Source organism: Watersipora subatra, chromosome 10, assembly GCF_963576615.1.
Source record: "Watersipora subatra chromosome 10, tzWatSuba1.1, whole genome shotgun sequence".
Classification (NCBI taxonomy): domain Eukaryota; kingdom Metazoa; phylum Bryozoa; class Gymnolaemata; order Cheilostomatida; family Watersiporidae; genus Watersipora; species Watersipora subatra.
The window spans coordinates 56,809,530-56,830,475 of NC_088717.1; the positions used below are offsets into that span (position 1 = coordinate 56,809,530).

Below are 20,946 nucleotides of genomic sequence, written 5' to 3' on the forward strand. Positions count from 1 at the left end.
TTTTGGTGTTTCATTTTGGAACTTTGAGTATGTATGTGTACTGCGTAGTATCTTTGCATAGTATGGAACAGAGGCAAAGTGTGGTAGAATGGTAGTTGGCAGTTCATTGAATCCGCTGCCAGCTTGATTTATACCTATATTAGTTGACTCTGACCTGAATTAGGCCTCTATGATGTTTGTTATTCTGAAAAGATTGAAAACGCTTCCTTTGATAATCTACACATAGCGATAAAGTATGCTCCTATATTTCCTGGTCATGGCCTTGCCTTCAGCTCACGTTGCTTGCAAATCGTCATGTATTCAACCTACATTACTGCCAGATTAGTTTGATGGCTTGTCATGATGATTTAAACAATTTTCGACTTAAAGTTGGATGATTTGTTACTGTAAGTTGTACGGATAGTTTATCAGTGTAAGTCTGACAACTTGCAAAGGTCAAAGACTTTTTTGGATGTGGGAATTATGAATTTGGTCAAGTGTGGTTGTTGTTCAGGTCTGGAAAAGAAAAGTCATGACTCACCAGGTGATTTTGATTAATGATATCCTTTAAAATCTTTAATTAAATTTATCACAAGCTTATGCCTTTTAGTGGGTTGAACTAATACCCTTCTATGAATACTTGGCTAGTCGTAACTTTGTCTTAGTTACTTCAAGCTTGCTTTGAGTAGATACTGTCTGGTATTTTATTAAGATTCGCCTCATGACTTGGAAGCTGCACTGTCAGTGGGAGGTGAGATGGAGATAAGAAATCTTTTGTTAGCAATAGCATTCTACTTCCATCACTCGTTCATATGAGCGATTGCGATCTTGTCTAGCTGGAGCCTATCATTGTTCTGATAGTGTTCTGTGTATATTGACTTCTCAACTAAAAGTTAGTATTCAATAAGTGTCGAGGATCAATTATCATGTTTGTAATGAATGCGGTAAGCTGAAAGCCAACCTGTTAACCGAAGGACACGCAACTTGATGATTCATTTCTATAACCGCAGTCTGTATCAGTTTCGCATTTGTCTATGAATAACTTCCATGCAGCTTGTGAAAGTGCTTATGCAAATCAATTAGAAAAGGAAATGAAATTGAAGTGATTCCTTTAGGCAGTTTTTAGTATGGCTGTGTTCTCCCAGAACCCGTAATATTACGTAGTAAGAGATTTTTAATGCAAAAGTAGGTTATGTCTATTGTTTGACCTTCACACAATTCAAGCTTGTTCTTGAAGTCTGTGTTTTACTTATCGGTGTCAAACAGCATGAAACAACATTACGTACTCTTATGAAATCTTTTTAGACATTTTGTAAACGGGCAACTTGAAAAGGGAATAAAACAATCTGCTTGAAATAATATGATCATCATAAGATCATCATCTCAAAACCAGTATTTAGGATTTTTTTCAGTTTAGCGCTCTGCTACACTCGGTTAAAGACGGTTTTACTAATGTAATGTATTGAATTATATGCCAACATTTGCATAAACACAACACACTGGTCATTGGCTGGCTTCTGTTTTCACCATTCTACTTTCACATTTACTATTGCATATCTTTACGATGATCGTTCACTCTCACAGGTGGCCGAGCATTTATTGGACAGCGAAAGGGAGTACGCCGCTGGTTTAGAGGAACTCTTAAATCAGTATCTTAAACCTCTCTCTACATCCAGTTTGTAAGTCTTTCTCCTTGTTAACTTTTTAGCCTTTGGTCTTCTCTGCCGGTAGAACCGCCATACTGCTTTAAATGTGAAGTTGCACAAAAATTTCGTAAGTTTTATCAGAAGTTTTTTGGTACTTTTCTATCATTTGCAATTGTTTTTTATGTCTGAGGTGATCTGACTGTCAGGATGTTTTTAGATTAAAACTCATAAAGCTTAATCGTGGTTAAAATTCTCAGAAGAAAAATATGAATGAAATGATGTCACTAGTTGCTATCATTGCTATAGTTGATATTCACTATGTTTCCATGGTGCGCAGTACTGCGAAGCAGCCCCCTCCGAAGTCGAAGGGATTGTACGTTTCCATGCTGCGCAGTGGTTTTCAGCAAATACCGCAAATTAGCCAGAGAAGAGAAATTGTATAAATCGAATCGCCTGATGGAGAAATAGAATCGATCACGAATACCGAACGTCATAAACAGTCTTTTTATGATTCTGTCGTCATTATACTTTTATTTACAATACACATTCACAAGGTTTTACAAACCTTAACACACTTTTTACATAGTAATATATTTTTAATAAGTATTTTTAAGTAATATATTATTTAAACGTTAATTTAGGACTTGCCACCTATTTTTTGAAAAGTGTTGGCATCGATAACAAAGTCCAGGAAAGTAATCACCTCATCATCCTCGTGAATGCAGACCATAATTAAATTTAGGTGAAAGAAGATCGGAAGAATAGTAAAAAAACAAGATTAGCAGGACAACCTTTGTACTAGTTTATGGCCCTCGAAGAATCCGTCTCCACGGCATGAGAGCTATGCGCAGCCACTGCGCAGTCGCTGTTTCCTTGCTGCGAATGTGCACTGGCTTCGCACTGATCAGTGCGCAGTGATTTCAGTGCGAAGACGCGGTTTCCATGATTCGGAGATAGCGCAACTCCGAAGCACTGCGCATCATGGAAACATAGTGATTGACTACTGTGTTCAAGTTGCAGCAATACGCATCTCTATTCTGTCAGTCTCTTTGCAACTATAGACGTCATAATCGCACTTTCGTTTGCTCTGAACTTTTTAACTGCGATCAAGTTTTGTCGATTTTGTTCTTGAAACATCCTGGCAGTCAGATCACGTGAAGCATTGAAAACAATTGCAAAGGATAGAAGATTATCTATACTTTCTGATAAAATCTACTGAAACTTTATGCGAGTCCATCATTACTCAGTAGAATGGAATTCCAGGTAGCTAATCGATGAGACTGATCTGTAGTCAGTAGTCGTCTGTGATCCTTCTATTGAATGTTGATAACTTATCACAAAGTGAATAACCTGAATCCACATTTTACAAACAAAGCTGCTTTACACTGACGATGAGGAGTTGCAAGGAGTGGTGTTGATTAAATCTTTCGTACCAGAACTATATATCAACTGGCTGACTAAAGATAAAAACTCTCACACATAATAGAAAGGATGATAGCAACAAACATATTAATATAGACATTTAACCATTGTATAGCAATAAGGTTACTGATTGTAACCGCAGAAATAGTAATAATATGCACTCACAGTAAGAAGACATGTACATATATGGTACATATCTTTCTTATTGGTTTCGTGCACTGGTCATAAATAAAGTTGATATTCAAATATAATTTGTTCATGGTGGAGCATGAGGAAGCCAATGTTACGGAGAAACAAAATACACTAAATAACAATGTTGAGGAAGGTTGCTTTGGCTTATACTGACCTAATTTAGTTTTTTTGCTAAAAAGTATTGAGACCCACATCAATGCTCAGTACTTATGCTTTTGAGGAGGCATGTACTGGTCTCCTGCATACATACAATTAAATTGGTTGTAAATTGCAAGATGGCTCACTGATGACAGTTTGCCAAATTTTCGCTCAATATTAGTAATTGTTTACCAACTGTGCAGCAAGTTTGTGTACATGTGCAGCAAGTTTGTGTACTTGTGAAGCAAGTTTGTGTACATATGAAGCAAGTTTGTGTACATGTGAAGCAAGTTTGTGTACGTGTGAAGCAAGTTTGTGTACATATGAAGCAAGTTTGTGTACATGTGAAGCAAGTTTGTGTACATGTGAAGCAAATTTGTGTACATATGAAGCAAGTTTGTGTACATGTGAAGCAAGTTTGTGTACGTGTGAAGCAAGTTTGTGTACATATGAAGCAAGTTTGTGTACATATGAAGCAATTGTGTGTACATATGAAGCAAGTTTTTGTACATGTGAAGCAAGTTTGTGTACATGTGGTAAAGTTTTGAATAACCATATTTCTACAATGCTTGACTCAAAGAGTTGACATACTTTAGGCAATAGTAGGAACAAATAAAATGTGCGGTGTAACAGCCTACCAACCTTTTAGAATGAAAAGTGGATTAAGAAAACAAACATTTTTAGACCAGCTTATGTTATCATAGGTTATACATATAGGAAAAGGGTAGTCATAGGAGTTCTCTCATTTACGTGATCTTGCTATAGCATTTGTCATACTGATGAAAATATGAACAAGCAAGGAAGTTTTCACCGATCTATTTGAGTAAAGGAAAATACTCCCAGTCAAGTATTTCCATTCTAGACTACACAAGTATTTACACAAGCTGTCTCACTACTTGCAAACTATGACTGATCGAAAGTCCGCTTCTACAATCCATTTTTATTGCTGTCCATGATTAGGTTGCAAAACATCTCTAATTAGGATAGCTAAATAGATTAAATTGCTTTGCTGTGCCTGAACTTTAACTGGTTAGCCCCGGCTGTTTTTATAAAGCTCAGTTGTATGTAAAACAAGCTAACATGTACCTGGCGGTTTATTTAGAAAATGTTGCTAGCATAGACCATTTGAGGACCATGGACCACCTCACACTACATTCTCTCCTCCTTTGTAGCTATCCTATTGTTTTAAGAATTTACCCCGTGGACATGTCATGTGCACATCTGTAAAATTATCTGTCTAAAACTAGTGAAGTAATGCCAAGCACTTTCTTTGGCACTTGAGCTTTTTGTAGGGTTTAATTTAATTAAAATCCTTTGAATTATTTAGACTGTTTCCAATTAGCCATGCTCTGAATCATCCATGTCTTAAGTTTAACTAGCTCAGTGTATGATGATGCCTAGTAACCTCTAGCAATATTATGTTATACTGTTTTACTTTGAATTGTGATACGACGCACTCTATTAAATTAAATTGTTCCAATTGTATCTTTCAGGTTGACGGGCCGAGAGTACACAATTCTTAGTGGAAACATTTCAGATATTGTAACTTTTCAACTAAGGCTACTCCATCTTCTCACGGAATGCCGCAGGTATGTGACTCATCTCTCAGTTAGGTGACTCATCTCTCAGGTAAGTGTCTCATCTCTCAGGTATGTGACTCATCTCTCAGTTAGGTGACTCATCTCTCAGGTAAGTGTCTCATCTCTCAGGTATGTGACTCGTCTCTCAGGTATGTGACTCGTCTCTCAGTTAGGCGACTCCTCTCTCAGGTAGGTGACTCCTCTCTCAGGTAGGTGACTCCTCACTCGGGGAGGTGACTCATCTCTCAGGTAGGTGACTCATTTCTCAGGCAGGTGATTCTCTATGTCTAAGGTTTCTTTACACGTGTAGTTAGTGACTCCTCATGTGTAAGTCATGTTATGGCAGAGTTATGTAAAGGTTATATATTCCTTGACTGCTGCTAAAGATGAATATAACTCTGTGTTAGCCAACATTAAAATTGGCAAATAATGTGATAAGCATTATAGAGAGTCTAGGTCATAGCTGTCAGGTAGATATGTAGGTCGTTGCTCTGTAACAAGCTCAGCACCAGAAGTTATTTGCCTATTGTGACCATACTTGGAGTCTCCATAACAACCCAATGTTATGGATAGGATAAATTATCCATTCATCTGAAATATTTACGAAAAGACCTATGATAATCTCATTTTAGAACATTCTTGTAATTAAGATTTACCTCAAGTTATTTCTCTTGCAGTTATCTCCCTTGTGTACTTATTGTACCGGAATAGTTTTAGGGCATGTTAAAATTCCTTATGTGGGTACGTGGAAGAAAATATCTATGGTGAATGCGGTGGACAAAAGGATTTGTGTAGTCTCATAGTTTACATAAATTTAGAGTTATCTTCTATATGTTGCTCTCAGCCATATGTGGTCAACACATAATTACTCTATTGATGACTTGATGACAACACTAATAAACATTTTCAATATACACTGATCATGTTTGTTATAAAGGAAGCACTCGGTTATTGTAACCTGAAAACAATAAAATATTTATAAAGATCGGGCACAGCTTTCTGGAGATTATCTCCGCACGTTTGCTAATCTGTTGTCAATGAACCCTACCTAGCTTCGTTATCGTTTACCGTCATCGTGTATCCTAACCAAGGAAAAAATATCAAATTTCCCCTAAAATTCTGAAGGGAACGTACCCAATCCCGCAACCCCTATGTATAGCCACTTCTCATAGCCCCTTCTTATAGCCCCTTCTCATAGTCCCTTCTCATAGCCCCTACTCATAGCCCCTACTCATAGCCCCTTCTCATAGCCCTTACTCATAGTCCCTTCTCATAGTCCCTACTCATAGCCCCTACTCATAGCCCCTTCTCATAGCCCCTTCTCATAGTCCCTACTCATAGCCCCTTCTCATAGCCCCTTCTCATAGTCCCTACTAACAGCCCCCCACGCGTAGCCTCCACGTATAGCCCTTACACATAGTCCCTTCTCATAGTCCCTTCTCTCATAGTCCCTTCTCATAGCCCCTACTCATAGCCCCTACTCATAGCCCCTACTCATAGCCCCTACTCATAGCCCTTACTCATAGCCCCTTCTCATAGCCCTTACTCATAGTCCCTTCTCATAGTCCCTACTCATAGCCCCTACTCATAGCCCCTTCTCATAGCCCCTACTCATAGCCCCTTCTCATAGCCCCTTCTCATAGCCCCTTCTCATAGCCCCTACTCATAGCCCCTTCTCATAGCCCTTACTCATAGTCCCTTCTCATAGTCCCTACTCATAGCCCCTACTCATAGCCCCTACTCATAGCCCCTTCTCATAGTCCCTTCTCATAGTCCCTTCTCTCATAGTCCCTTCTCATAGCCCCTACTCATAGCCCTTACTCATAGCCCCTACTCATAGCCCCTACTCATAGCCCTTACTCATAGCCCCTACTCATAGCCCCTACTCATAGCCTCTTCTCATAGCCCCTTCTCATAGCCCCTTCTTATAGCCCCTTCTCATAGCCCCTACTCATAGCCCTTACTCATAGCCCTTACTCATAGCCCCTACTCATAGCCCCTTCTCATAGCCCCTTCTTATAGCCCCTTCTCATAGCCCCTACTCATAGCCCTTACTCATAGCCCTTACTCATAGCCCCTACTCATAGCCCCTACTCGTAGCCCCTTCTCATAGCCCTTACTCATAGCCCCTTCTCATAGCCTCTACTCATAGCCCCTACTCATAGCCCCTACTCGTAGCCCCTTCTCATAGCCCTTACTCATAGCCCCTTCTCATAGTCCCTTCTCATAGCCCCTACTCATAGCCCCTACTCATAGCCCCTTCTCATAGCCCTTACTCATAGCCCCTACTCATAGCCCCTTCTCATAGCCTCTACTCATAGCCCCTTCTCATAGTCCCTTCTCATAGTCCCTTCTCTCATAGTCCCTTCTCATAGCCCCTACTCATAGCCCTTACTCATAGCCCCTACTCATAGCCCCTACTCATAGCCCTTACTCATAGCCCCTACTCATAGCCCCTACTCATAGCCCCTTCTCATAGCCCCTTCTCATAGCCCCTTCTTATAGCCCCTTCTCATAGCCCCTACTCATAGCCCTTACTCATAGCCCTTACTCATAGCCCCTACTCATAGCCCCTTCTCATAGCCCCTTCTTATAGCCCCTTCTCATAGCCCCTACTCATAGCCCTTACTCATAGCCCTTACTCATAGCCCCTACTCATAGCCCCTACTCGTAGCCCCTTCTCATAGCCCTTACTCATAGCCCCTTCTCATAGCCTCTACTCATAGCCCCTACTCATAGCCCCTACTCATAGCCCTTACTCATAGCCCCTTCTCATAGCCCCTACTCATAGTCCAAAAGCGCCTTTATATTGATGGTTCAGTTGTATTGAAATTTACCTAACCTTTGGATTTAACATGATCTATTACAGCAAAAGCATTATTACTTTACTTATACGTTATTGAATTTTTACTGTAGCCTCTAATAATAGAATGATATTCTTAAATATCTGTGTCTTTTTTGTATGTATCTTTCAAACTGCTTTTGTTTTCTGGCCTGTTTTTGCTTTGTTTTTGCGGTCTGTTTCACACTTTTGGCTTTAGGCTGTTTTTAGAACTTCAAATGTCAACTCAGAGTATTTCGATATTATGAGCTGTAATATATAAGTAATATAGGATATGAGAAACTTGTTTTATCACACTTTAACTCATTGCCTCCAAAGACAATAAGCGATATGCTGTATCTGGTAGCAGCGGAAGGTTACAGCCACAATATTTACCATGGAGATAACTTTGGCGCAATTCCCGCTTTTTAATTGATAATAAAAAATCTTGGTAATAGTGCACCAGGTTTTTAAACACTTCTAATGGAGCTGTTTTACCGGTATAATTTGTGTCTTGATTTTTTCTTTTAGTCTGCCAATCCCTCAGCAGAAGGTTGGAGGAATATTTTTAACAAGTGCTCCTCAGCTGCAGGAACTTTATCATAGCTATTCTAGCAACCACCCTAGCTCAGTCGCTTTACTTGCTCAACATAGGTATGTTACTACTCGCTTAGTACATGTAAGTATCCATACTGACTTATCTCAGCTTTATAAATTTTAATATTCCGTTCCAGATTTTGAAGGTTTGGCATGGCTGAAAATTTGTTGGTAGTAAGAGCCTTAGTTTCTTGTAAAACCGATATGTTATGCTCGAATTTATAAATGTTTATGTTATAGTAACATAGAGTCGAGCTTTGAGTTACAAGTGATCTAGGTCGTACGTCAATCAGTTCAAATACCAGTCAAATTAGTCAAGTTAATGGTTTGTAAAGTGACTGATATTGACTTAATGCCAATTATGGACTAGGAAAATGAACATCTGTTGAGAGAATGAATATGCTTTATTAATGCTAAGAATAAATGTAGCTAACTCAGCTTCCTTACCTTTGGGACAGATGAATGCAGCCAATGATGGTGGAGGTGGCTGAGAAAGCGCATTTCCTTAAATTTAGAAATAAAGGTAATTTTTCTTAACAATAAAAACGACAATGATAGCGATGAATAAACAACAGAATCATTGTATTTGCAGAAAAAAACTAAAAGCTTTTACAAGGATTGCACAAATTGTAGAAATACTTGAGTTGTCCTCTCCACAAGACGATTGACTCACACGTTTCAATTATTTTTTGCTCTATTTCAATCGACATCGTCCTTTTTTATTTTCCAAACTATTTTTGTGCAGTTGTTGCTTTTTTCACCCCAGGATGGCATAAAAAAGGTTTATTCAAATACCTTGAAGTAAACAACCAAGAGAACTCTAAATGCAAGATAAATAAACACAAGACATACACGAGGTCTTGTTTACCGTACGCGTCGTATATGTTGTGGCTGTTCTCTCCTAAACAACAGTTCATATCCTAAATTTTGACAAACAAGATTTTGGCTCGTAAATGAAAACAGTCGGACAGTCGGACATCCTTTTGCTCGTAAATCAAGGTTTGACTATATTTACATCCAAGAGATGTAAAGGGAACTTCAAAAGAAACTTCAATGTTACATTGCTTACGGCTGTCTGTCTCCATAAGCTTCCTAAGAAAGCTATTAGTTATCTAATCAAATTTCAAATGCAACATATGTTTACAATATTGCTTTTGTTCTAATAAGCTAACTGTGTAATTGTTCAGAAATTCTTTTTGACAGGGAGGAGTTGTCTACTTTCATGGAGTCCCAGGGATGTACAACTTCAGGTTCTCAAGCATTAACGGGTTTTTTGAGTGCTCCCTTCAGACGCCTAGACAAGTATCCAGTTCTTCTAAAAGAGCTGGAGAGATATATTGATGTAAGATTGTGTCTCTCTGTAGCTCTCTAATACACTTTCCTTCAATTGTGGCTTATAGATGTTTAAAACAGCACTTTGATATACTAGATATCTCACTGCCTGACTGCTAGATGGTTTGATATACTAGATATCTCACTGCCTGACTGCTAGATGGTTTGATATACTAGATATCTCACTGCCTGACTGCTAGATGGTTTGATATACTAGATATCTCACTGCCTGACTGCTAGATAGTTTGATATACTAGATATCCCACTGCCTGACTGCTAGATGGTTTGATATACTAGATATCTCACTGCCTGACTGCTAGATGGTTTGATATACTAGATATCTCACTGCCTGACTGCTAGATGGTTTGATATACTAGATATCTCACTGCCTGACTGCTAGATGGTTTGATATACTAGATATCTCACTGCCTGACTGCTAGATGGTTTGATATACTAGATATCTCACTGCCTGACTGCTAGATGGTTTGATATACTAGATATCCCACTGCCTGACTGCTAGATGGTTTTAGGATGAAGGTGTACAATATTTTGTTTAGATTCTTTCGTTATGTATTATTGGAAGTGCACATTAACATGATGTGGACAGCGTCTGGTGGGCTAAGTGGCTGGTAGCCTAATCATTACTGTTTCTGATTAAAAAGGAACCATTCGTAAATTGCTTTTATTCCATTCGTACCATCCGTACGAATATACTATTTACCTAAATGTGTCGTACAAATTCAATAAGCTTCATTCTGCCATGACTAAAACATCATCAATAATAAATATGCCCCTAACTAGTCGAGTGGGCTTCAACAGGCTCAGTAAAATATTTTTGTTGTGATATTTGCCGGAACATTTGTAGCCATAACCGGATTCTAAGCTAACCCTAATTTGGCCGAATGGATTTTTGGCAAACAGTTTTGTAAGAGATAAGTTTATTATAGTAAAATGGCATTAAAAACTATTAATGCGAAAAAATTATTAAATGATTTAAAGATTACTTAGAATAATTTTATTGTAGCTAAAAGTTATTTTAAAATACATTACAAAAATCAAAAGATCAACTTTGTCATACGACTCGTATATCTCTGTAAAAGATCCAAGATTTGTATTCAAGATTCAAGAATGTATTCAAATGTAACAACTTAAGCAATTGCGTAGAGTTCCCTGGCTATACAAATATTGGAAAGTAGTTAAAACAAATGAGTGAGTAAAGCCCTCAAAGCCAAACATTTCCTCGGCTGAAAGTCTTGGTACTGCTGTAGTATGTAGTTTAGCTAGATGGGTCTTCATTTTTCGATAATACCAAGGGAATGTCTATGTCTATTTTAATTAATGGAATAAATTTTAACAGAGAGCATTTTAATAGTTCTCTATTGATTGTGCTGTGAACTTGATCTCAGTCTTTAACCTGCATATCTCTAAAAATATTCAGAGAGAATGAATTACAACTCTCACATATTTTGGTCTCAGATGTTCACAGATAATATTATTTTATACTTACTGATTCGGATTACCTTACGGTGGTGCCTTATTGTGCTATACAAGGTTTTAGTACAGACCACTACATGAATTCTCTACCAACACGTGTAGCAGATTCAAACATACTTGTAGCCAATGACGCATCATTAGCTATTCACCTGTTACTGCCTGCCACATCACGAGGGTTATACCAACTGCCCGACTAATTCTGTATGCCAGAAACCACTGTTTAGCGCATTGATTGCATGTTTGTTTATCCAGACAGGTTCGCGAGATAAGTAAGTTATGAGATAGGTATATCTGTAGAGTGTGTGTATTCATTCGGTAGATGCACAAATAATGCTCTACTGTACCTCCCTCTTGGTTACAGGATGCTCATCCAGACAGAGGGGACACCCAGAGGGCCATAGCAGTGTATAAGGGCATTCAGAGTAGCTGCCTTGATATTAGAAAAGACAAAGAGATGGAATTGGAGGTGCTCTCAGCTAATATTAGTAACTGGGAAGGAGAGGTAAGGCATGCTCCAATTCTCCTTGCTATTTGTATAGCTCTTAGACTATCTTGCGCTTCTATATTACCTTAGTAGAGTGGTATGGTGGTTTAGTAAATAGTAGATATAGACAGAGATTGTGGTAGATGTGTTAACACCTCAGCAAGAATGGCTGTTATAGTCAGCGCACTATACAGATGAGATTTAAATATCACATATGTTTGGTGTTGTTAATCACTGGGAAGTTAAGTATGATATCTGTTTTGTTCAATGCAAACAGAAGTTGTGTGCTGGTGAAAGCGTTGTCGCACATACTGTGCTTCTGTGCTCTCGGCTGGGCATCTCTGAGATTAGAGAATCTCGATGACTGGAAACACGCACAGTCGCGCATGGCAACTTGTGGCTAGATGCCTTTCCTGGGAATGGAACCCCAGCCTGTTATTCAAAGGGCGTTCTAGATTAGTAGACTATGGCAATATGCAGTGTGTAGCTGTTCAAATATCTACCTACAGTAAGAATGTAAGTAGGAAACAATTTATTTCACTATATAAAGTTGGTATGAACTGTTTGACCTTGTTAGATACATCTTTGTACTACAGTCCTCGCTCAATATTATGTTTCTAATGAGGCAGATCAACGGGCAGCAGTAAGTCTTCTAAGACGCATTAGATGGACACATTTGACACATTTTTCATAAACACCAGATTGTTCTATTTTACTCCAAAACCTTTGATAATGCTAGTAAGTTACAAATATGAGCCATCTTGGGCTGCGAGACTTTCATATTAGTTTGATGGTACTCTCTGACAGCTTTCTCTCTTCTCCCTCTCTCTCCCCCTTTCTCTCTCCCCCTCTCTCTCTCCCCCCCTCTCTCTCTCCCCTCTCTCTCTCCCCTCTCTCTCTCCCCCTTCTCTTTCCCCCCTCTCTTTCCCCTCTCTCTCTCCCCTCTTTCTCTCCTTTCTCTCCCTCCCTTCTCTCTTGTTTATTTAAAGGTTGACTTGCAACGAAATTCACATTACAGTTATTTGGTATCAAAAGATTCACCATGTCTTACTCTGTTGTGTTGTAAGTGCCAAATATGTGGAAATGTGATTACAAGCTCTTAATAGCTAAAAAACGAAAAGCCGCCGTAGATTAGAATCTCTTTATTTCGATGACGTAACCACGGAATTTGGTTATCGTCTTGTCACGTATGTTCTCACGTGAATTGAGCGGCCAATACAAAGCTCAATATAAAACTTATCGTAGTACTAGTTTATGACAAACACTTCGGGTTTTACCGAAGACTCCGTATCAAATATAGATGCTCGCTACTTTACAGTTTTGTTACGGCATTATTCACTCGTCAAGTCGTAATCTGATCATGTGACACAATACTTCGCAAATAATTTTTGCAGCACTTTTCGATTATCACAGGTGACCAACAGGCTCGTCATGATTGTCAGACAATGATATGTACTCATTCGAGCTAAGGTTAAAAAGTTTAACGATTTTTTACGGTAAGTTATAAGATATCAGTTCTAAAAGTGACAACATTACAATGACGATAAAACAGATGCGTAAGAACAATAGACATAGTTTTATTGAATGTGTGAAGTATATTTGTGAAAATATTTCGACGAATAAGGTTGCAAGAAATTGTAAACAGAACCCATCTCTCACAGCTACATCACATTTGAGCCGTTTTGGAAAGGGAATCCAAACTACGGCAGTTTCGTGTGGCTGCGATTTTTTGTTCGTTTTTGAGCTTTTAAGAGCTTGTAATCACATTTCCACATGTTTTGCGCTTACAACACAACAGAGTAAGACACGGTGAATCTTTTCTATCAAATAACTGTAATGTGAATTTTGTTGCAAGTCAACCTTTAACGCAGATAGCCGGCATTGCCCGGGTAGAGGAAGCCATGTTTCGTCTGATAATCTAACTGATTATCAGACGTCCTGATTTGTTTGAGTTCAAAGATTTGTGCTCATCTCAGAGCACAGCAAGATCTAGCAGGGAATAAAACTCGTAATATGTTGGGATTGGCAGATGCTTTGGTGTTTTGCAATCAAATTTATATTGAAGTGATGGCTAGAGCATTTTTATAATGGCTATCTAATGAATGCAGCCATTTGGTTCTGGTAGCATTATGCATTTGGAATTGGAGCGTATTTGTTAAATAGTGTGAGTGTGGAATGATACATTACCATTATTGTTTGAGCTGTTAGCACTACATGCTGCCTTGTTAGTAAGATACCATAGGACTAATTATTTGCCGTTAAAGATCAACTTGCACAAAATTTTGGAAACTTTTATCACAAAGTGTCGGTATGCTTCTGTTATTTGCGATTGTTTTTGATTTTTGAGTTGATTTGGCTACCAACATGTTCCAAGATTAAAATCAACAAAACTTGATCGTCGTTAAACGCTCAGATCAAGTGAAAGTGTGATTATGACGTCTATAGTTGCAAAGAGATCGACAGAATAGAGATGTGTAACGCTGCAACTTGAACGCAATACCTGATATTAACTATAGCAATGATAACAAATAGTGTCATCATTTTGCACATATTTTTTCTGAGTGTTTTAACCGAATTAAGTTTTGTAGATTTTAACCTTGAAACATCCCGCCAGTCAGATCAACTCAAACATCAAAAACAATCACAAATGATAGCAAAATACCAATACTTTCTGATAAAATCTACTAAAACTTTTAGATGCTCTGATGCTGGAACATTCTTAGAGGTCATACCGTTAGGGCGCAACTCTTCACACCGGAATGGTTCTATAGATTTTTGGCTCTAGACATAATAGCCATAACCAGCATGAGATCAAATTAACGAAAGCAAAGTGTGATATTAGTAAAATGGAACAAACAGTTCCAGCCTTCATTCAAGTGTATGAGTTGAGTGTGACTTGTTGCTCGCTACTTGTAGGACCTCCCCAGTTTAGGAGATGTGCAGTTGTCTGCTCATGTAAAGATCCATTCGGATGACAAATTATCAAGTGATAGAATAATGCTCATGTTTCCCTCGTGTATCCTTATGATCTCCGTTTCTCAGCGAATGAGTTACCACTACCAGGTACTATATGAGTTACCAACATCAGGTATTGTATGAGCTATGATCGCTTTATGGATGATTGCTCTATGGCTGTCAACTGTAAATTTATGTGATCACTCTCTGGCTGCAAGCTCTCAATTCAAATGGGAATGGCTCGCTGGCGTCAGTTTTAAACTTACATGATTGTGCTATGCCAGTGAACCATAGGAGTTGTCTGCCTACATTGTCTGGAATATCTTTTAGAAGAGTATTTATCTATTCTGACACATTTTTATCCGTCCTTTTTCAGGGAAAGTTATTACTCGGAGGGTTAAAAGTCACCAAATTAGAAGACACAGACATTTATACAAACGCTCTACAAATCTCAGGTAACAACCAAGTTATATTTCTGCTCCTTTTCCCCTGGCACTGCAATCTGCGGGCATCTAGGCAACAACCTCCATCATTCGCGCGATTTTAACTCATGAGTGTCTCACTAATAATAGTTGAAATACTAAGTGCCCGATTGCTTGGCAGGTTGTGTCGCTCTGCTCAACAAAGTCGGAGCTTTTGGTTTGCCAGCAACTCATGCGACAAGTGACATGTATGAACAAGTGATATACGTACTTTGTTCTGCTCATGGTATTTCATATGCTAGTCTCTATTGTGCCACATGGAAACTCCAAATGCCATTGTTTGGTAACACCACAAAAAAACATCTGCACGGTTGTGATCTTTCAGTTATCTGGTTTGTATTGGCTCCTAAGCACTCAGTTTATGTCAGTGAATGTTTTGTAGTTACATCGCCTTTATGCAATTTGCTCTATTGATTGGTTTTGGAGGTTCAACCTTTAAACGAAAGAGGTAAATATTTCTAACCGCCGATATTTCAGTTCAGTGTTTATTCGCTCTAGTTGCTTGTTAATGTCAAAGAGAATCAGTTGCTCTTGGAATGTATTGATCTGAATTGATGGTTTATTTTAGCTATCACACTTGCTGGAGCGTTTGATTTTGTGAGATTATCTTGTAAACAACATTATTTCTGTACAATAGTGTAAACTGTGAAGCAGTAGGAGTTGTCTCATCTATGCTATGAAAGAATAACCACGTTATCTCCAAGTCACGTAATATACATTTAATTTGTTTTTAAAGAACTTGTCCAACTTTTGGCAGTATCTTTCTGTTCTAATCAGCATGTTACTTGCAGTTCAAGTGTTATTCTGTTAATTTTGACTGTTCATGTCTTTTTTAACAGCTTTTACATTCATTTGGTGAGAATGCTTCCACATCTTAGTCCAAAATGTCGCTAATTTTTGGCTAATAGTTACAGATATATAATACATATACAGTAGGTAGATGAAGCCATTAATTAGGCTGAAAACCATGTTTTTTGTTCTGCAGAAGTACTGTTCTTGTACTGACTGTACTGAAGGGTAGCTTTTATATTTGGTGTTCGCTGCTTCGTTGTAAATTGGTTACATTTTGTCAATAAACATCTGGTTTCACAAAAGCCATCCATTTAAAAAGTCTCTTGCCATGTTTGTGTTGGAATTGTCGCTGTTAGTAGACTGATTGATCAGTGGTTTAGGAAGATGCATTTTCTTGAAGTTAGCAAACCTTTCGTAACATTTCGTAACATCCGTTTTCTTGTACAGAATTTTTATTCTATTACTAAGAATGGTATGTAGGATGTTATAGTAGGATGGTTTGATGTGATTAAATGCATTGCCTTTTTTGGCAGGCACCATGATAGAGGAGATGGTCATATCATTCAACTCAACAAGCAAGCGGCAAGCGTGGTTCGACTACATATCCAATCTGTCAGCTGATACCTCTCAAGAAGTAGTCACAGCTGGTAAACCAAAAATGGTGGAGCCATCTACTATGCCTGCTCAAGTAAGTCGATTTATTGGACTGAGTGTATGCATATAGATTGTGTCTTTCTTCTCATCCTGGGAGAGTGTACTAATGGTTTTTTTCTATACAATATAAGCTCCTATAACCTTGTACGTAAATTCCACTTAATGCAAAGAATTTATGTTCAGTCTTTTTTCTTTGTATTACATAAGAAATTCCACATAACGTTAAACGTCAACTTGGTGCAAGTGCTCCAATTTGTTTTGAATAACGAAAGTCCCATAGGAGCGATTAGCCTTAAAGGTTGACTTGCAACAAAATTCACATTACCGTTATTTGATATGAAACGATGCACCATGTCTTACTCTGTTGTGTTGTAGGTGCAAAATATGTGGAAAGGTGATTACAAGCTTTTAAAAGCTCAAAAACGAACAGAAAATCGCAGCCACACGAGACCGCCGTAGTTTGGATTCCCTTTCCAAAACGGCTCAAATGTGATGTAGTTGTGAGAGATGGTTTCTGTTTACACTTTCTAGCAACCTTATTCGTCGAAATATTTTCACAAATATACTTCACGCATTCAATAAAACTATGTCTATTGTTCTTACGCGTCTGTTTTATCGTCATTGTAATGCTGTCACTTTAGCACTGATATCTTATAACTTACCGTAAAAAATCGTTAAACTTTTTAACCTTAGCTCGAAGGAGTACATATCATTGTCTGATAATCATGACGAGCCTGTTGGTCACCTGTGATAATCGAAAAGTGCTGCAAAAATTATTTGTGAAGTATTGGGTCACATGTTCAGATTACGACTTGACGATTGAATAATGCCGAAACGAAACTGTAAAGTAGCGAGCATCTATATTCAATACCGGGGGCTTCGGTAAAACCCGAAGTGTTTGTCATAAACTAGTACTACGATAAGTTTTATATTGAGCTTTTTATTGGCCTTTCAATTCACGTGAGAACATACGTGACAAGACGATAACCAAATTTCGTGGTTACGTCATCGAAATAAAGAGATTCCAATCTACGGCGGCTTTTCGTTTTTGAGCTTTTAAGAGCTTGTAATCACATTTCCACATATTTGGCACTTACAATACAACAGAGTAAGACATGGTGAATCTTTTGATACCAAATAACTGTAATGTGAATTTTGTTGCAAGTCAACCTTTAAGAATATCGTTTTTTGTCTCTTGTCACACTTAGGACAAGCCGACTTATAAGGTTATCTCTATTATATATCCCCTAAGAGATCGTCAGGTGCACAGATACAGCACAGAGAATAAGTAGCAGCACAATTACTCAGAAATAACTAAAGGCAGTCGATAGGTGCAGATGTTAGAGTGTCGGTGTACGCAGCTGAATGTCACGACTTGAAGTCTCATAAAAAGCAATACTTTATCCTAACCTTTAACTTTTGGTTTGGGAAGACGGACAGACAGACAACATTCTTACTATAGTAAATATATAATTTTGTTTTACTTTATTTTAGACATATACTATATTTTTTTTTATTTGCAGCCCAAACTTTGCTGTCTAAAAAAATTGAAACATCAATTTAAATTGACATTGAAGTTTTGCTCCTTTAACTTAGCAGAAAATTAACATAATCATCAACCCCAAACCAAGTGAAAGTGATAGGAAAATAAAGAAAAACTGTCGATACAAACCAATAATACCAGTTACTGTGCAGTCATTAAATTAAAAAGTTATGTTTTCTTTTCTTATTTGAAAACAAGTGAGTTTGACACCCTCTTGGAACAGATCAGGCAATGTACATGTATTTTACTGTTTATATAATGTAAAAGGTCTATAATAGATTAGGCAATGTACATGTATTTTACTGTTTATATAATGTAAAAAGCCTATAATAGATTAGGCAATGTACATGTATTTTACTGTTCATATAATGTAAAAGACCTATAATAGATTAGGCAATGTACATGTATTTTACTGTTCATATAATGTAAAAGGCCTATAATAGATCAGGCAATGTACATGTATTTTACTGTTTATATAATGTAAAAGGCCTATAATAGATTAGGCAATGTACATGTATTTTACTGTTTATATAATGTAAAAGACCTATAATAGATTAGGTGAGGTACATGTATTTAACTGTTCATAAAATGTAAAAGGCCTATAATAGGTTAGGCGAGGTACATGTATTTAACTGTTCATATAATGTAAAAGGCCTATAATAGACTAGAAATTCCCCTGTCATACAGCCCACGACCAAAGTGATAATGGAAAAAAGAAAGGGTGCTGTTGGTTTTTGAAAAAGTAGTTCTCAGCAGGAATTGACAGAGTATAATGTAAATGAGACTTGTTTGAAATAGAAATTGAAATATAAATGTTCCAGAAATAGCTTGAAAAGCTTGGTTTAATACAATAATAAATCACACCTAATCACACAAAAAATCACACCTAATCTACTACTATCTCAAATCTGTTTTACAACGATAAATAAGATTAATTTAAGCTGTAGACCTAACCTACTGTAATGTATTTATTTTAACAACAACGATAAGGAAATATGTTTATTATAACTCTGAAATGCAAAAGTAGAAGTAAAATGGCAAGCTAATGTGTACTATACACAGTTTGAAAGTTGGTTGTGTTGAATGTAGAATGGTTTTGATAGCGATCTTTAACAGAAAGCAAGTATGAGCATTCACACGTCTGAAACCGCAGCAAAATAAAAGATGTTTTCGTCATAAAGGGGCGTTGTAGTTCCGCCCTAGCTTGTGCATAAGTTGTAAAGAATTTCGGCTAACGTTTTAAATAATGAAACCTTCGGTGATTGGACAAAAAAACATGGGCTGATAAACTGTGTAGCACAATTTCGTACCTGTAATTCGGTCTACGCCTCAAACGGCCTACTTTTATTACAGAAAGCTTCGAATAAATTCGATTACAAGTAAACAATGCCATAGACTGGTGAAATGAACACGGTTTTCTCGTGAAATGCGCACTGCTAAATAGTTCTACTATCTGTCGCACGGCTTTATTGGCGTATCGTAGGCCGGTCTTAACTTTTATTAAACCGAGCTTTTCAAGCGTTTTGTGGCGATTTTCGTCCAAATTAATCTGTCTATTTGTGTATAATCCGATCAGATGGGTAAGTTTTAAGATAATGCCGACGGTTTACAAAGACTTGATAACATATTTAAATAGGCTTAAATGTGTTTTGTATCGTTATTATACTTTAACGACTCTACAAAACGATGGTTAAATTTGTTGATGAGATTTCAAAACAAGGGTTCGTCTCATTGTGGATGAATAATTTTCGTAAGTTGTGTGCACATGCATTTATCATAAAAACTCTCAAACTTCGCTCCGCTCGTTTTGTCGTGGGATTAGGCAATGTACATGTGTTCAACTGTTCATATAATGTAAAAGGCCTATAATAGATTAGGCAATGTACATGTATTTTACTGTTTATATAATGTAAAAGGCCTATAATAGATTAGGCAATGTACATGTATTTAACTGTTCTTATAATGTAAAAGGCCTATAATAGATTAGGCAATGTACATGTATTTTACTGTTCATATAATGTAAAAGGCCTATAATAGATTAGGCAATGTACATGTATTTTACTGTTCATATAATGTAAAAGGCCTATAATAGATTAGGCAATGTACATGTATTTTACTGTTCATATAATGTAAAAGGCCTATAACAGAAACGAAATGAAATGAATTATTAACATTGTTGGAGCACCTACTGTATAGCGAAGCAGTTTAGAACTAGATAGTACAATTGTCTGCTGCGGAATCTTATAGTCGTCATGGTAACGCAGCTAATTGATAGTGCTCTCGCACTAGCTGTAAATAACATCCATGGTAGTTGCCAACAACTTGTATAGGAATGTTCTGGAGCGATGAGTTTGTGGGTGTCATGATCCACATGTAGTTATTGTGTAACATTTTTCTGGTCGATCCATGAAAAAGCTTTTGGAGAGATCACCCCCAGCTAACACTTCTTTTGGAGAGCACACAGCCGCCGGTTGTTTGCGCGTTACATCAATGACTTGAGGAAAATGGTTAATTACAAATGTGAAATTGTTTTCTTTTGACTAGATTGCAGCCTTATAAGAGAATCACAGGGTATAATGGAGTAAAAGTTGTTGATTTGATTCCCGACTCACTAGTTGTTTGTGTTGCTCAGCTACTCGAGTAATTGCTCCTAATTGGTTAATTAATCAGTCTGGTATCAGCTAGTAAACAATCATCTCGTCATTAGCGCTGCCGGACGGACGCTGTCGAGTCTGCGCTCTCTAAATCAGCGAGTGCTTTGGACGCATTCCTAAGGCTCTATCGTGGCTCTAAGTAATTCCCTAAGTAATATGTAAGCCTGTCCATGCGAGGTCA

At 37.6% G+C, this 20,946-nt stretch overlaps 1 protein-coding gene across 1 annotated transcript in view; it reads left to right on the forward strand.

Annotated features, from left to right (window-relative positions):
• Positions 1 to 20,946, forward strand: part of LOC137405766 (rho guanine nucleotide exchange factor 7-like) — a 46,612-nt gene that overhangs the window by 4,072 nt on the left and 21,594 nt on the right. The window contains exons 4-11 of the mRNA XM_068092154.1: positions 1,564 to 1,658; positions 4,871 to 4,966; positions 8,310 to 8,432; positions 9,579 to 9,717; positions 11,563 to 11,703; positions 14,602 to 14,748; positions 15,017 to 15,095; positions 16,448 to 16,602. Of these exons, the coding sequence (XP_067948255.1) occupies positions 1,564 to 1,658; positions 4,871 to 4,966; positions 8,310 to 8,432; positions 9,579 to 9,717; positions 11,563 to 11,703; positions 14,602 to 14,748; positions 15,017 to 15,095; positions 16,448 to 16,602 (975 nt within the window). The remainder of the gene's footprint in view (positions 1 to 1,563; positions 1,659 to 4,870; positions 4,967 to 8,309; positions 8,433 to 9,578; positions 9,718 to 11,562; positions 11,704 to 14,601; positions 14,749 to 15,016; positions 15,096 to 16,447; positions 16,603 to 20,946) is intronic.